At 35.9% G+C, this 17,842-nt stretch overlaps 3 protein-coding genes across 3 annotated transcripts; all 3 read left to right on the plus strand.

Annotated features, from left to right (window-relative positions):
• Window positions 1–6: 6 nt before the first annotated feature.
• Window positions 7–7,031, plus strand: LOC106151173 (testis-specific serine/threonine-protein kinase 5). The gene is made up of 11 exons (XM_087011333.1): window positions 7–131; window positions 612–719; window positions 1,051–1,265; window positions 1,506–1,561; window positions 1,912–2,047; window positions 2,724–2,842; window positions 3,097–3,233; window positions 3,631–3,778; window positions 4,319–4,374; window positions 4,701–4,888; window positions 5,220–7,031. The coding sequence occupies exons 1-11, from the start codon at window positions 54–56 to the stop codon at window positions 5,479–5,481; spliced, it is 1,503 nt and encodes a 500-aa protein (XP_086867459.1). The 5' UTR covers window positions 7–53; the 3' UTR covers window positions 5,482–7,031.
• Window positions 7,032–8,295: 1,264 nt separating this feature from the next.
• LOC147764876 (uncharacterized) lies at window positions 8,296–12,024 on the plus strand. Its single transcript, XM_086994363.1, has 2 exons — window positions 8,296–8,751; window positions 10,640–12,024. Exons 1-2 carry the CDS (start codon window positions 8,586–8,588, stop codon window positions 11,428–11,430), a joined length of 957 nt encoding a protein of 318 aa, XP_086850489.1. The 5' UTR covers window positions 8,296–8,585; the 3' UTR covers window positions 11,431–12,024.
• Window positions 12,025–13,433: 1,409 nt separating this feature from the next.
• On the plus strand, window positions 13,434–17,534 carry LOC106151172 (neuropeptide CCHamide-1 receptor-like). Its single transcript, XM_087016938.1, has 2 exons — window positions 13,434–15,175; window positions 17,471–17,534. Exons 1-2 carry the CDS (start codon window positions 14,265–14,267, stop codon window positions 17,532–17,534), a joined length of 975 nt encoding a protein of 324 aa, XP_086873064.1. The 5' UTR covers window positions 13,434–14,264.
• The last annotated feature ends 308 nt before the right edge of the window (window positions 17,535–17,842 follow it).

The raw sequence follows: 17,842 nt of genomic DNA on the forward strand, positions 1-17,842 counted from the left end.
ATCATAGAGGAACACTTCATAAAGATACATATTTCAAAGTGATCAAAGCTGACATGATGAGCCATCTGCTGTTAAACAATTGGGAAGACGATCATTTTCGCATCCTGAGTGATTTCTGTGGCCACACAGAAGTAAGTCGTGTCTTATTTTCTTGTTTAGAATCTTCTTTTATTCAAATGAACGGAAATTGCTTCCAATTTTAAGTTTTAGAATTTTGCAAGATAGCCTCTGTGGAAACTTTTTAAAAAGACATATGAAAATTTCTATAAATGATATTTTATGACAAGAATTTTACTGAATTTTTAACGGACTTGATGAACAGATATATAAAGCCTATGTAACATAATTGGATTTTCGACTTTAAAAAAAATTGTCATTACCATGTTTTTTCTTCAGCTAATATTTAGCAAGATCCTGATGGGATGCAATTTTGATTGTCCAGTTATAAGCTAGCAATGGTCACTGTAAAGACTGTGATTATCCTATTATTGAAGCTATAGATTACTGCACAGACAAGAGATACTGTACATGTAGCAGACTTACCAACATTATCATTTTGGCACAAGTCAACCATTTTATCCTAACAAAGATGCTTTATATCATTTTTAAAGGTTGCTATAAAGATTGTAAACAAGAGGCTTGCACCCACAGAGTACTGGGCTGATGTGCTACCCAGAGAACTACAAGGACATCAAGTTCTGTCTACCAGCAGCAGTTTTGTAAGTTGACAAACTGCATGACTGTATTTTTATGAAGCAATTTGGTATTTCGTCCTCATGCTACTGCTATGTTTTCCATGTTTACTTTTATCTTATGAGAAACACATTTATAACACTTCTGTTTAACAAGAGGTCAGTATAAGCAAAAGTACAATATTCAAATTTAAATGAATATATAAATACATCCTTATGTTTTTGGTGCTATATATAAGAAGATATATATAAATCTTTTTTCATTATGTAGGTGCATTATGAATAAGCCATCAAAGCTGTTTTCTTATAAAGGCTTGTATTCCATACAACTTACTTATCCAGTAAATCTTTTTCTTAGTTACAGTTTTATAAGACATTTGGCAACAAGGACTACCTTTACATAGTGACAGAATTCTGTGATGGTGGTAGTTTGAATAAACTGGTGCCAAATGTGGATAATGTGAAAAAAACAAATTTGTCCAAATTAGGCCTAGATGAACCAAAAGCAAAGTCTATTTTTTCGCAAGTCTGCACTGCTGTTAATACTCTGCACATCAGTGGGATAATCCACAGGTACATTCTTAAATCCATCTTCCAAAATATATATATATATAGTATTAGTTATGAGGTTTATTTTGGAAAGTTGGAATGACACTAAGAAATACCCAGTTAATCTGTAAAATAGTCATAATCTGTGTTTTTTTTTTAGTTTTACTTTATATGGCTGTTAATAATAATATCTCAGTTAAGTACAGAGTGAATTAATGAATTGATACATATTTTTAAAGATTCATGTGGTTTCATTTATTTCAGAAATATAACAATGGGAAATATTCTACTTGATTCATTTGAAGAAATTAGAGTCAAAGGTTGGTATTATTGATGAAACTGGCATGCACTTGGAACAGGTTACAAATGCTTTTATGATATTCCTGTCTTTCGTGAAACACATTTAGCAATAAACAAGTGGATCAAATTACTGCTTATTTGTCAATCTGCTGCTTTTTCCTTTTTTTACATACATATTTCTTTCATAGGTTATGTTACATGATAAAAATTAAGCTTTGCTAATGATATGAAGTGGGAGAAATTCTATAATTTTGATTATAAATGTATAGTTTTTTTGAAAAAAATATTTTTTTTGTTCAAGTATTACAATTATTCTATAATTCATAAAAACAGCATATGTAAATAAATATTTTTGTTTGTCATTAAAAAGGGTTTAGACATATGGCATACTTTGACCCTGGAACAAAAGCAATAATGTCTGAGAAAGGTGGAGACCCTCATTATACTGCTCCTGAAGTCTTACGAGGAAAACTGTATGATGGAAGAAAAGCAGACATCTGGAGTCTGTAAGTAGAACAAACGTTCTCGGGGGCAAATCCAAAGACATTTTCTGACAGTCTTCCAAATTATGTTTGTGATCCATCCTACATTTTTGGCATTTCTGACAGAAAAATGTAGATGCCCGTCAATGTAACCTTGAAAAATTCTGACCGTTTTCGGGAAGACCCAGAAGATGGCTTCCGTCTGCCCCTGATTCTGGTAAAAATAAGATATCCAAGATAGGAATTGCTAAAAAATTAACAATAAATAAATAAATAAATAAATGAATAAATTGGAGTTCTGGTCAAATAAATAAAAAAAGGTCAGATTGATAATTTCTATATTTTATACACAATGCCATGCAGCTTGGGTGTTGCTAAATCTCTCCTCTCTGAGTCTAGCAATTGCCTTAGATCAGAATATAAAAGAAACTTATTTTTCATGAGATTGTGCCCTCTTGTACATTCAATTAAGTACTTGGCCTGTGTTTGGTTACAGTATACTGTAATGAATGATTGAGCTGAAAAGAATTGAAAACCGGATCAAAAACAGTTATATTGAGTCTGTCACACTAATAATTTGCCCCTATCAAATTCCTTATACTTTGTGAATATTCATTTTTTGTTTTCATGGTAAGATTTTGTGGCAGTGCCATCCAAAGATAAAATAAGCAATGATACTTATTTCTCATTTGAAATTTAGTGGAGTAGTATTATTTGCCATGGCCACTGGAAGACTCCCATTTCAAAATTCCAATGAAGAAGATCTCATTGAAGATATGGAAATGGGAAGGTTCACTTTTGGTAAAGGCTTGTCAGAAGGTGAGTAAGATATCAGGAAAATGTGAAGACATATAAACATGCTCACATAGTTGCCTTATTGCATGTGCAGCTTTGGTTGACTTTAATTTTTTAAAATTCTACTGCTTTGTCCATCTTTATCTGCCTAACGTTTATGCTTTGATCGTGTCTTTATTTTGCTTTGGTTTGCAATCCTTTTTCTGCTATTGATTTCTTTTGTTTTCTTTCTCATCTGTTATTTTCTCTGTTTCTTCTGTTCTTTTCTTATCAAAAAGATCTGACTGATCTGCTGCACAAGTTGCTAGCAGCTAAACCTTCAGCACGTCCATCTATTCAGGAGGTCCTGAAGCATCCTTGGCTTACAGGAAAACCACATTCAATTCCTGACTCTGTCCCCAACACTCCATCCTTCGTGAGTCACTTCAAATACATGTACTTCATGTCATTGTGTTGTAGAAATATTGTTGTAGTTCATCCTTTAATACCCATAGCGAATAAGAAATTTATGAATAATGAACTCTCATACACCGTGCTTTGTAAACATACTACATGATCGTTCAGTGGGCATCACCATGGCTATACTGTGAATCATAATCAGACAAAAATAAAATAAATTGGCAAACATTGAAAGTTTAGAGTCATGTGAGCATAAGAATAAGGGGTGAAATGCAGTAGTTGAGTCACTCATGAATTGTGCTTGGATGAGATGCAGGGAAAATCATATAATGTGGTTAAGTATTTCGTAAAACGCAGAATATAATGCTTTTGATTAATGGTTAGATCTTACATTAAAATGTGTATATTTACAGAAAGAACCCCCTTTCCCTTGCATGGCAGCAAAACAAATCACCCTTCATAATAGGGGGCATGGTGATTCATCAACTGTTGCAGTGAAAAAGAACAGCTCATGGGAATCTGTAGAAGTTGTGCAGTTGAAATCGAGGATTCCTGGACAAAGTATGTAGAATTATATACATATAATTAAAATGATTTTTCCTTTGTATGCATATCAAGTTTTACCCCTCTCACCCCTAAATTAACTTATCTCCAAACTGCAAAATAGGCACCATCAGGCTTACTGAAGGAGCTTAGACAGGATTGCCAAGATTTTAATTTGGGGAAAGAACATAGATAAATTGTTTAATAAGTTGTAAATAGTAGAATGACATCTAAAACAATGGGAATCAAAGAATACATATAAATTCAATAAATTGTCAACACTGTTCAACAGTGAAAATGGGCACATAGCCAGGGGTTTAAACAAACAGCCCATTTGGTCTGGTAAAGGTTTGCTGTGGGCAAAATTTGATCCTGGTACACAGAGGTTTCATGGCAAAACTGGAAATTGGTGTCATGAATGTTTTAATTCAATCAAAGACATCCAGGCATTCAGATGAATTTTATAGAAGTGGCAATGTTTAAATTGTGGCATATTCATGGAAGTTACATGTAGTCTCAGTTCTTCATAGAAATGATAATACCTATGCATTTTCCCAGGCAACCCATTATACAAAGCTGGTTTTGGTGCCAAAGATGCCCAAGCTGCAGCTAAGGTAGGACCTGTTTCACTATTAAAACTCAAAGCACATTTCTTTAAAGAAAAGCAAGATCATGTGGCTGCTTCAAGAATTAAAAAGAAAACTAGATTTAGTTCTAAAATATCCAAATCAGTTACCATTGGCTTTGTAATATCACATAATTATCTGTAAAGCAAATAATCAAAAGTAGTTCAACTATGCCTTCTTTTTATGTATCATTTTATCTATTTTCATCTTATGACCATATTTAAAAGTCTTTCATGATTTTTACTAGCAATGGTTTGCTTTAAGAAAATCCACTTTAAAATAAGATGTAAACATGGGATATTTTGAATTAACAGTGCTACCATGCCCCACAGCCACCAACAGCAGCAAAACCCTCAAGTTACCAATCACGTGCTCCTGTAAGGAGAGCCAGCATGCCTGAAACAGGCATATCTCAACCACCAATCAGCCTGAGAGGACATGCCTACAGGGTCAGAGAGAGACCACCTGTTACAAGGAAAACAATGAGCCAGACAACTGCTCCGTAATTGACACAAATTTTACTATACCTGTCTTTGAACTGTGTTCAACATTTGAGAGTTATATTTCTTTTTTCTTTTAAATGGGCAGGATAGTAAATATATAATTCATACCTTCATTTTAAACATGTAACTGACACTTTAAAAAATTTTAACTCATTTATACAATATTCCACTCTCAATATAAATGCATTTTAAAATTTTGCTAAAAGTGGCAATTCCACCTCAGTAATGTGTCAAAATGTGTAAAAAGACCTTCAGCAGGCTTATTTATAGAGTTAAGACATATTAAAAATATCATCTACTTACAGATGAAATATTTGCCTTTTTTTACAGAACACACTTGGTACCAGCTCCACCACAAACTCCCAAATCAACAAAGTGTCCTACTCTGTACCTGTCTAGCCGTAGGTCACTCAGGCCCAGCATGAAGACACAACTTGACACACTCAGTCCACCTCAGTTTGACGCTTGTGGTCACAGAATTATTGCCAATGCTCGTGCCTGTAAAAGTGTCGATGGTGGTAAGCCAGTGTCTCCTCTAGTTGATAACTGCAAGCTAAGACATCGCTCTGCATGTCCAGTCCATCACAACTGAGAGAATTTACACCAAAAAACCTGCTTCCTACAAACATTTTGGAGTAGAGGAGCTTTTAACAAAGCATATTTATTATAGTGTTTTTATTTTCAACGAAAATATACTCTCATTTGCCATTGAAATCAACCAGTTTTGCAACACATACTCAGTCTTACATCTTGTATGTGTCTTATGTGAGCATAGTGCACTTTATACTGTGCATCATTTAATTATGTATACTATAATATATAATGATGTGGAACTTAAATTTTTGTATCATGCTCAGTGGCATTATTTGCCAAACATTATATACAAGTGATTTTAATGCCACCTTGTAAAATACTACAGTATGATGAAACATCAGATTTATGTTCACTAAGTTATTAGACCAGAACTTTTTCATTACAGTTTGTATGTTTACCATCAAAGCACTTTCATTTCAACCATCTTGCTAGATGTTAATAGTAACAGTGCTATTGCTCTGCACATTTCATTGTAACAGAGACGCACTTTTAGATGTAACTGCTTTTGTTTAGGTCCATTTGGTGTATGGGGGCGTCTCGATAGTCCGAAGGTTCATTGGTCCGAAGGTTCATTGGTCCGAAAAGTGGTAACATTTTTATCGATTTTTTAATCAAGGGTTCATTGGTCCGAAGGTTCTATAGTGAACATTCGGACCAATGAACCTTCGGACTATTGAACCTTCGGACTATCGCTACGGCCCCTGGTGTATTGATAACATTGTAAACTTGTACATATATTTTTCAAAATTATTGCTCCTTTCAAACCACTGTCACAGTCCATCATTTGTACATAGGCTAATCAACGTTCTTCAGATATATGTACCATGTCAACTAAAATCTGGCACGGTTTATCAGTATATGCAATTATATATATAATGCATAGGACTCACTGCATGGCATTTCAAAATGTTAAAATTGATTTTACCTCGTTGAGCAATTTGCCATTCCAATAGTGGGGGCACTATTATGTTTCCTTTTAAATGTCAAAACGGAGTGGAGGCAATCCTTGTGGTGTCTGTTGTCAACTACCAGACCGCCGTAAGTGGAGGTGTGAAGGACCAACATTTGATCATTGCGTCGTGGCTTGCTCTCGGCGATCTCTTCAAGCGGCTCGGGCGCTGTTCCTGTCGAGGGCTGCCTTGTGTGCCGGGCCATGGAAGTCTCATTATACAGACTATTCTAGTTGTGTGGCGGCACTGGGCTGTTCAGCATTGCTGACACTGGGGTGCACTTATGGACACTTTGTTGTTGAGGTGAAAGAGTTAGGGCTGTGGTAATGTGGGGGAATTTGGTCTTGATCGTTGAGATTTGCATGTGACTTGGGAAAGGTGGCAGTGCTGCAGGGAGACCCAAGATTCTGTGGCGGTTTTTTTAGTGAACATTTGCATCTTTGGTGCAGCTGCTGCACGTAATGATGCATGGGTTGGCAAGGCGAAATCTACTATTGTGTTTTTTGTGCAATACCCGTTTTGAGATGTCATATAATTTCATGGAATTACATCTTACATTTATTTGGTATTTCATTACAATAAAATCATCGATATTGTTTATATGACTTTTTTGTTCATGATTATAGAAAAAATTTTAATCTGCTTTAACAATTACACAAGGATTGTTTCAATATAATGTCATGTATTACTAATTCGGAATAACGCACGAATGCCGGGGTCCCGTTGGGTATTTTCGTTACCCGGTGAAGCCACATTTTTATTTCCCGCGATGCGTGAAACGTTCATATTATTTAGCGTGATCCTTGAAACACCCCATTCCCGTGACTCGTATGTGCGGCATTTTATTCTTCGCCCCTCGTGAAACAGTCGTAATAGCTCGTGATTTGTAATCTTCAGGATTTTGACTGGCATTACAAGTGAGATATGAATAAAGTTTTATTTACTGTGATTTGTGAATTGATTATTATATTTCCCGTGAACTGCAATCACTACCCCATCAATGGGGCTCTCATGATGTGATAAACGTGTCTTGGGGGGGGGGGGGGGAGGGGGAGGGCTGGAGGGGTGTTGACGCATGAAAAAAAGGTATGGAACAAAATTTTTAATTGTTACCCCTTAAATTATTCACCTTATGTATATTTTGAACCACTTGGCGCCAAACCTCAATATTTTCAACCTCTTGAAGTACATTTTGTCACAACTATGTCTTAACGTCTTTTTCACGTTCACACTAGGCCTAACAGAATCAACGGAAAATTTCCCTTTTAATTATCTTTCTGCACTATGCGCCGCATAAAATATTCATGTTTCAGGTTTGTGGAAATCAACTGGGGGATAATTGCTAGACAATCATAACAGCTCACAGATACAGAACGAAGACATCATACTACATACTGAAACACTATATCGAATACTACCCTCCACGGCTCTCAGAATATACGTTTTTTCTTTTCAGTGAAGATAAACACATCTTCATTTTTACAGTTTAGTGATTTTTCCTTCGCATCTGCATGAAACGTGGCTTTAACGCGATCTAGATAACATTTCATTTCATTTCATTAACTCGACTCAAAATGGATAACTTCGTTTTTATTGAAGATAACTTGAATAGTCTGTTTTATTTGGCAATCATGATAGAGAAATATATATATTTTTTCGCTGATATGGCTGTGGAGTAAATTGTTTATTCTAGCGTCCAAAGAGAATGTCTAGAAACAGATAAAATCGCAATTTCTTGTTTTCCTCGGGAAATTAGATGTTTATTGGTACTGGCACCTTAATCGAGTATCCACTCAAGCGCTATCTCGCAAGTATGTTTACCTTACAGACCTACACCCATTAGAGAATAGGTGCCACAAAAAGTAGCTTTACTCTCTCTCTCCTGGAGCATCTTCCTGATACCGACCTTTATTTTGTCTTCTTCGCTATACTTGATACCAGCTTCATGTAATCGCTGGCGTCATAGCAGGGACTAAACCAAATACTTGATGGACCAGAGAGACACAGAAAGTAGGGTTACTCGTTACAAAACTCGTTGGCAATTACTGTGGTAAATCGTTTCATGTACGCGAATCATTCACTAGACACGCATTTTCTATCGGTCTGGCGAAAAAAAAACTGTCCTTAGGAGTCATAACATGACGAGGCACTTATGTGTATCATGTCTTGGCATACATTTCTTGTCCCATGTTCCCTGAAGTTTATTGTTGTGATTTCACTATTGTGGTTACCTTCCGCAACTGGATGCATCCTGACTGAAGACAGCAAGCCGTATCATACACCGACGGAGCAATACTTTGAACCTAGGGGATTTTATGGTATGTTATATATCGCTCTTTTGATAATTGATCATTAATGTTAGTTTACTGTTCAGATATTACTAGGAATTTCAGAAAATCTGAAATTCAGATGTGATAGGTATTAATTTTTAGTTTAAAAAGGGATAGTAAGAGTATCTGTTTGGAAATAGTTACTACTAACTTACTAGTTTTGTTTGTTATAGAATAAAAACATGCTTATGGCTCATATTAAAGACGGGTTTTTTAAGTAATATCCTATTGCCTTGCGGTATCTGCATACATTTGTTATGTACAATTTTTATTGCATGTCTTGAGCTGATCATAGATATCACCCTTAGAGTACAGCCTTGCGTTTAGTTCTGGTCCCGGTTTCACAAAAAAACTTAAGTCAGGTTCCCTGGCTAAGAACTTAATAACCAAGGTTACATGGTCACATGGACACACCTTACCCTATCAAGAGCAGTGAAACAGCACCCTGATGGGAATCCTAGTCAACTTAGCCAGTGAACTGACTTAAGTTTTTTTTATGTGTGTGTGGAGGCACGTGCCCTCTCCAATATGTCACAGCTAGATGTTCAGAGTATCATGCTAACCCCATAGCTTGGTACTGAAAATGCATAGCACGTTTGCACCAGCATTGTCCAAACATCTCGAAAATATAAGCATACAGTAAGCCAAAATTGTTTGCAAAAACGAGTTACCACATGAAGCGAAGCTTTTAACAGCAATTACCCACAAAGTTCAACGAAATATCACGGCATTTCTTGGGTCTTATACGATTTGCTATTCCTATTAGAAATAATTGTTAATTACTTCTGGAACGAAATCTCTTACATAGTTTTATGAAGTTGCCCAGTAAACTCATGTCATAAAAAGGTATATACGTACTGAATCGGCGTGCAAGTGAATATTAAAGGAATAATGGAAAATTGGTTTTGTATGATAGGCTTTACATGTAGGTGACTGAGACTATCGAAATGTCGACACAAGTTTTTCGAAAGACAATACACGGCAAAATTATAATTATGACATTGACTCGAACAAATTCAAACAAATTCAAACTCGATACTAGATATGTAATGTTATTGTACACATTTGAATGCGAAGCCGGTGTAACGAAACTGAGGGTCCGCCCTCCATATAGTTATAATGGTTATGGTTAGTCTGACCTTAGTGGGTCAAAATGTAGGCGAGGCTTACCTGTACAAATGAATTGGAAGCGGACTCTTTATTATGGGGGACACTCTGTCACGGTGTGCGAATGCAGCCGCAAACTACAGGAAAGTCGTTTTTTATTACCTTGAAGTTCTTGGCATGCAGAATATTCTCCATGCATTCCAACGTCTTAACTGCATTGCATGGAATGGCACAGAATTAAAATTTACTAAGATAGCTCTCACACTCAATTCTTGTTGATTATCTTACCAATTCCCTAATGCATATGCTTTTAGTTGAAATGTCGCTTAGAATTATTTTAAAGTCACAAGAGTCATAAGACCTTGATTTCTTCAAGATATCCTTTCAAAATTGCTATTGGACAATATAACACAAGATCGGTGTTCAATGGAAAAATAAACTGACTGAATAGGCTTGAAACAGCTATTTCATAAACGGGCAGGTGGTGGAAAAACAAAACTACGTTTGAAGCTTGATATCTTAAAGTTTACCATTACTCTTAAATACCCATACTTTTTTCTATGTTGTTCACATTTGCACTATTAGTTAATAACATTCTGCCTTTATTACAATGTAATAACAAAACAGAAATGATTCCTAATTTTTAAATTGTGCTTATTTTCTTCCCTCTTTGTCCTAGTTAAATCTATGACAAATCCTGTCATTTGTTTTCTTGCATGCTGTGAGATACGTTAGTTTAATTAGATTTTCTAAACATTTGCAATTACAGGGAATACATCAGACTTCACCCTGGTGACTGCACTCTTTGACATCGGGCGCCACAACTGGCACCACTTCAGCAGAACGAACGCTGCCTATTTGGAGTTTGCGCGTCACATTCTGAAGTTGGAATCTAATTTTGTGATTTACACGGAGGAGAAGTTCCGTCCTGACATTGAAAGGCTGAGAAAAGGAAAAATGCATAAAACGGAAATGTTCATAAAGAGCAAAGAAGATTTTGAGCTAAGCAAACACTTTCTGCGAATAAGGACTATCATGTCATCTAACAAATTTAAAGATGGCCATGAAATGTTGGCTTACCCGGAAGGTTTTAGTCCGTGGTACGTAATTCTCACCAACACTAAACCCGAATTTGTGTACAATGCAACCGTTTTCAGTCGATTTAATACCAAATTCTACTACTGGATAGACATAGGGTACGGCCACGGCAACAAGGCAGAATTACCTGCGACAGCATTTTGGGCACCGAAAAGCATCATGGAACCAGACGATCATCGTGTCTCTTTTTTCGTCCGATTTAGAAAAATTCTATTATCTCTTAAATCTGTAGAAGTCATATACAAAAAAGCAATTGACACTCTGATTGTAGGTGGATTTTTTGGAGGAACAAAGCATGCTGTAACTCAACTTTATTTTTTTCAGCGACAGGTTTTTGAACGTCTCCTTGAAAACGGTGTCATTGATGACGACCAGACGATAGCAGTTGCCTGTATTCTCGAAATGCCGTCACTGTTTCGTTTATTAGATGGAGATTTTCCAGATGTTTTTAAACTGGAATGAAACAATGAGGAAAATGTCCAATTATATTTAGAAAAAACCCATACATGTTGTACTTTCAAACTCATGAAAAGAGATAAATGGAGATAGGAGTTAAAAACATCCCCGTAAACAACAGCATACAGTGCATACACTATTTAAGAAACGGTAATACAATACGAGCTCATGAAAAGATAAATGGAAACACAAATTTCATGACCATCATTTTGAGGACATACTTCCTTCTTTAAGCTCAACTCATGGTCTTAATGCGTTATCAGATACACCAATAACCTGTTCATTTTTGTCTTAAGCAAAGCAACGTGCAAAGAAAAGTGATGTTCAGGTATGGTAGTCTGTGACACTGTGACACGAGTTTCTTTGAACATCTGTTGATGAATTTGGTTGATGACCACCATCACCACGTAAAGTATGGCACTGCAGTGCTTTGGTGTCCAGCGAGAGATACACCTGTAGATGACAACATTTCCATTTCAATTAATAAGCTGTGAATTTATTTCAGTTTAATTTTGAAGGTATGTCGATTTCTATAGGGGTCTATGGGTGTCTATAGGGATACAGAAAAAAAAAACAGATTTATTATAAAAGCAATAAAAGCTGTGGTTTTATCAACAAAAGCCTTTTATTCCAACAAGCATTAAACAGTTATAAACAAAATCTTAGTAACTTCTAAGCTATGTTTTCTTGCGTGACATTAATGCCTACGCAATACTTGTTTTTTTACCACAACCTGGATTTTTATATCACTAAAGCTCAGGAAAATCGATTTTTCTACTGCTGTCAGATTCTTAAGGTAGGACTGCAAGTTGGAGATTTTATCTTAAACTAAAGGCCTTAGCTTTTTTTATTCCTGTTGCATTCATTTAATGCGTCTTCAAAATATCTAATTATGCTTGAAGCACAGCTCCAAGTTCATCGTTAGACGTAATATTGGGATTTTTGGGTCAGAAACATTTCCGGTTTCCTGATTTTGTAAGGTATTTGAACAGCCATAAACATGCTTTTAATAGTATTATAACACTTGAGCAAAGTAAAAGGGGCTCGCTCGGGGATTTTTCTTTAAATATTACTGTTGAGTTTTTATCTATAAAAACGTGATTTTTAGCCCTATTTGAGTATAGCCTCACCTTAAAATCACATTCTAAAATACAAAAAAGACTTCCCTTTTTGTATTATTTTGACGTTTCCAAATTTCTAACCAGTGCTACCTGAGATCCACTTTTGATTTCCGCGTCTTGATTATGGCAATAAATTGTCGATACTGAATGGTGCAAATAATATCATCCGAACAAAGAACTAGGACGCAATAAACGACAGAAGATAAGATGGAAGCCAGGCGCTTTGATAAAACGTGGATAAAACACTGTAAGATACAGTAGAAGACAATAAATAAATAAATAAATAAATAAATAAATAGATAAATAAATAAATAAAGCGAAGGAAATAGCAAAGTTTGGGAGAAATCGCATGGAGGCTTCCCTATGACGTCTTTCGTGACTTACATAAATCTGCCTTAATTTGTAACTGGGATTCGCTGGTGGGATTAAGGCGACTGTAAGATGTTTCACTGGTTTTCATCAGCTCTGTGACCTGCGCATGTCTCTACAGTTGCCAGATCTATTACAGAGAAGATTGTGTTGTAAAGAGAAAGATACTTTTAGAAGCTGTACCAGGTCAGTTCGTCATAGGAAACGAGTGCGACATCACGTCTGAAACCAGCCCGACATCGAATAATTGAAAATAAGGTAAATGACCCGTTGTGATTTTTTTAGTTGCTAGAAGTAGCAATATATCTTAGTCGGCTGAATTTATTTTATGAATTAGAAATCGAATTATTATTATTTTTTTTATTATTATTATTATTATTATTGCAGTCAATAGGTCTGTCGTGATGTACGTGTTAGACAAACACTGGTAGGCCTACATATCAAATTTTTAAATTGATGTAGTTTATCAACATTAGAGTTTAAGTGCTTGTGTGCGCTTGACAGGTGGTTTTCTCAGGAAAAAGTGGTAATAGAAAAAAGAAAGCAAAATTTTCCATTCGCATGTAACATTCATTCGATGCAGAAAAAGTGCTCTCATAAACATTCATCTGTAAGATTTTTTCTCAGCTTGGAACTACCGGCACAAACTGCTGTGATCGATAAGTGCTGGTGTTGAGGAGGCTAGGAAAATTCGTCTCTTATATTTTTAATCTTATGGTTTAATTCCTGATTGTCAGATTTAGTCGTCTTGTAATGTCACCTAAAACCAAACTGCTCTCAAGGAAAATCTTACGGGTGCGGGCTAACATTTTACGTTCTATCTCAGCACCGATTTCGACGAGTGATATAGGCCTACTCTAAACGCAGCACAAGCGTTGGGCGAGATGCGAAAAGCATGATAACCCCAAGGATGAAAAGAAAGCATTTAAAACGAATTTCTAAAATACAATGTAACGCTATTTTTTTCTAACACTCTTTGAATGTTTTATGTATTTCAGATTGCATTTTGGGAGCCTAGGCGGAATGTGCATAACACTTGACATGACCGTCTCATACCAAAAATAAAATCGGCAATTCATTTGAATTTATTTGCATGTTACCCAGACTGGCTTCAAGAACTTCGCCTTGAAATCAATTTGTGATCAACTGAAATCTTAACTTTCGATTTGCTTTCACCTCAGTAAACTTACCAAGTAATAGCGGGTGCAGAGCAAATAATTTAAAGTAGAATTTGAAATACCTGTATAGAAACGCACTGGAAGATTACGAGATTCTACTAGTGTCATTTAGAAGAAATCCCAACATCGATATATAGAATTGAGAAAAATAGTAAAGAAGATACGAAAAAAGATGATGAACTACGACAAAAAAAGCCTGGAAGTTCGAAACCAGACGAACGCATTACCTTCAAATCTGACTAATGAAGATTGTGAAATATGCAGTTTAGCTCAACTGGATGCCACGCTTATTCCTATCATATTTTCGCTAATCTTCATTCTTGGATTGGTGGGCAATTCCGTCGTCATATACACAGTGTTAAGAAACAAAGCCATGAAGAGCGTCCCGAATATCCTGATTGTCAGTATGGCGGTGGGTGATTTAATACTGATATTGATATCGGTTCCATTCACCGCTGCTGTATACGCATTCCCACATTGGCTGTTTGGTAACTTCGTTTGCAAACTGAATGCCTTCCTTCAAACAGTTTCTCTCGGAGTAAGCATCTTTACTCTTTCTGTGTTGAGTCTGGAGAAGCACAATGCCATTATTAATCCGTTCAAATACCACAGAGGCACGATGTTCCATCGCACAGTGTTTATAACGGCATTGGTTTGGGCTTTCGCCACAGTGTTGGCTATACCAGACGCAATTTCTTACTACACTTTCCATATACCGGATGAGGACAATAGCACTTTCAGGTCTTTCTGCTACCCTTATCCAGTATCATGGCCGCGCTGGTACAGTCGGTTCCATGTCACATTCCATGCGTTGGTGTACTACCTGGTTCCATTAAGTCTAATTGCATATTCCTATATCAAGATGGCACAACATCTGTTGAAGTCCACACACTCAGATAGTACCCCTCTTTACAATAATGCTAGAAGTCACAATGCGGGATATCAAAGAAATATACATATTCGGCGGAAAACGGCCAAAATTGTTCTTGTGTTAGTAGCTGTTTTTGCCATTTGTTGGTTACCACGCCACATCTACCTTTTATGGTTTCAGTTTTCGCGAGGCAACAAATTCAGTGCTTTCTGGTACGTGTTCAAACAAACTGGGTTTGTTCTAAGTTTTTTAAACTCGTGCGTGAATCCTTATTCGCTGTGCATTTTGAGCAAGGACTTTCAGCAGTATTTTGTAAAATATCTGTGCTGTGGACTTCTTTCTAGTGACACACAGCAAGACAATTCATTCGTAGACATAGTTCAAATGACAATGGTTAGAAACTCTTCAAGGCGGTCAGAGGGCCTTATACGTTCGACTAATTAACGAGCACTTTAACCTAATCGGTTTGAGTTTTTCACAAGATAATATCCAAATTAAGAGTTAGAAATACCCATACTTTAACCTTATCAGTTTGAGTTTTTCACAAGATAATATCCAAATTAAAGAGTTAGAAATACCCACACGAATTATGAATGTGCGTGAAAGTCCTGGTACAAGTTATTTATTTATAAACAAATACTGGGTTCCCATACCTAGGTCGATCCATCTGGATCGGTCTAACTCTATGGGGAGTCTCACCGAATCGGCTAGGGGTAAGATAATTACCCTCTAACAGTTTTACTAGGCGTGACAGACATTTAAGCCGGTTGAGTTGATAGCAATTTAGTGAGATTCCCCAGGGAGATAGATCGATCCATGTATCTGTGAGAATGGTCCCAAATATAATAGTTAATTATTGAATCATGATCTAAATTTTGAAAACAGTTTTATTAGGTATTTACATGTTTTTGAAAATCAATGAAATTGAACATTTCATGTATTGGCATTTTTCCAAGTCGTTCGCCTTTTTCCTTTGGTGTGCATTCAAAATATTTCATTCATTTTATCATGACTCTGTACCCCGGTAATGGTTCTTTTGGGACACTCCCGTTCTTTGTTTACTCTGTTTCACCGACACCCACAAGTGATTGTGTGAGATCCGGCATCATTAAAAATAAACTTCAGCTGAAAAGAGTCGTATTGTTACAATTTGTGATAATGTCCCTGGCACTCTCTGCATATCAAACATTGATTAAGGAACACGATGCTTAGTTTGGTCCTAAGAGTTCATCAATTTAACGACCCTCACACAGACTCCATCCCCCGAGCATATTCAAATACACGTTAGGGAATAAAGTCAATGGTTTTCATTTAAAACGTTTTGAGGGTCGATGAATTTAAAGCTGATATACGGGGAGTGGAATAATCCAGAGGGAAAAATGAGTTAACGCAGCGATGGAGTTGAGGTTGTTCCTTTTATGTTGCTGATTAGAAGCTAATTTAAAGAATATATATATATATTGCGCATTTTTGAATGGTATGTTCATGGCATATTGTATAACTGGTTTCTCCTCAAGACTTGTGGGACTTTCAGAAGAATCCAAACAAAATTGGTAATACTGGGAAATTGTACAAACACAATACATTTTTAGACGTCCGATGATTAACTAAAGTACAAGCACGTTCATCAGATAAGCAATTATCTGACTACACTCATTATGTACATGCAATCATTTTTATGATCTTTTCTTGTAAATTATGTAATTTTCTGGAATTAAATTCTGGAAGCAATCATTTTCAGAGATTCCATTTAATCTTCAGGGATTTAAAGGGACCACCTTAGCCCATAAGACGGTTAACCACCTGCATTCCAGAAAAGTAATTTAGCTTAAGGGCGATTTTCACAACACGACGTACTAAATATACCTTGTTTTATCGGAAACAGATACCGTTGTACGTACATGAAAACCACATGTTTGCAACAACATCATTTCTTGCTAAAGTGATATCAGATGTCATTGAGCTTTATTTATCCTTAACATTCACGAATAAAATTAATAGGGAAAGGCATCTTTATTGTTACATTGTCCTTTTGCTTTTGGTTAAGTACCACGAAGAATAATACCTTTTATGTTTATACACTGTGGCATCGGATTGCAGTTTAATGGTCGTCATAATAAGAGATCAAGAAGTGTAATGTTCGTACAATATTCATTAAATCCCCCTGCGAGCGTTCCTACAACTGCAAATGAGCCTTTTTGCATGGGTAGGCCTATATACGATGTCGTGTTTTAAATACCTTAGCCTTCTCTAACTCAATTTCTCGTTTTAGGCGAATATTTAGTCGTGTAATTTGTGTCAAATTAGGAAAGGCAAAAAAAGTAAAGCATGCTTATGGTATATGACTGAATACCAAAATATTCATTGAGTAGAATACATATAAGATATTATGTAGAAATATTAGGTCCTACTTTTGCAAAAAAAAAGGAAACACTTTAATCAATGAATAATAAAATTAATAAATATCACACTTTTCAAACGTGTAAAAGACGTTTTCATTTTTCTAGTTACGTTACAGCTTTGAACGAGTGGCCCCTGCGTTACAGACAGAAGATGCTGCCATCGAGATAAAGTTAAAACTAATAATATGTGACATCGACAAGAAAAAGGGATTATCCATTTTTCCAGTCCGTACTGTACTGTGGAGTGCATTCCATATAAACCAACTGAAACTGCAAATCGGCCAGATGTATTGAAGATCATCTTGCGGTTAACAATAATAATATAATAAAAAGAATCCAAATTGTCCAGTAGACTTTACAATGCAACGAATAAAGTATAAAAAAAGACTAGTCAGAGTAAAAGAACATTTGATTAAAATACGAAAAATTGATTAACACAAATAATGTAGAAATGAAAATATTACTTCTTCACTTTCT

This window comes from Lingula anatina, chromosome 1 (genome assembly GCF_051362555.1).
Source record: "Lingula anatina isolate TDL-2025a chromosome 1, LinAna3.0, whole genome shotgun sequence".
Lineage (NCBI taxonomy): Eukaryota > Metazoa > Brachiopoda > Lingulata > Lingulida > Lingulidae > Lingula > Lingula anatina.

What these genes read in the sequence shown, in the direction of transcription:
- LOC106151173 (XM_087011333.1), top strand. Translation starts at nt 54, where the DNA reads ATGATGAGCCATCTGCTGTTAAACAATTGGGAAGACGATCATTTTCGC. An exon ending in TGTCTACCAGCAGCAGTTTT is followed by an intron (nt 720 to 1,050) that starts GTAAGTTGACAA and finishes TCTTTTTCTTAG; the next exon opens with TTACAGTTTTATAAGACATT. An exon ending in AAAGCAGACATCTGGAGTCT is followed by an intron (nt 2,048 to 2,723) that starts GTAAGTAGAACA and finishes TTTGAAATTTAG; the next exon opens with TGGAGTAGTATTATTTGCCA.
- LOC147764876 (XM_086994363.1), top strand. Translation starts at nt 8,586, where the DNA reads ATGTGTATCATGTCTTGGCATACATTTCTTGTCCCATGTTCCCTGAAG. An exon ending in TGAACCTAGGGGATTTTATG is followed by an intron (nt 8,752 to 10,639) that starts GTATGTTATATA and finishes TTGCAATTACAG; the next exon opens with GGAATACATCAGACTTCACC.
- LOC106151172 (XM_087016938.1), top strand. Translation starts at nt 14,265, where the DNA reads ATGATGAACTACGACAAAAAAAGCCTGGAAGTTCGAAACCAGACGAAC. An exon ending in AACAAATTCAGTGCTTTCTG is followed by an intron (nt 15,176 to 17,470) that starts GTACGTGTTCAA and finishes TCATTTTTCTAG; the next exon opens with TTACGTTACAGCTTTGAACG.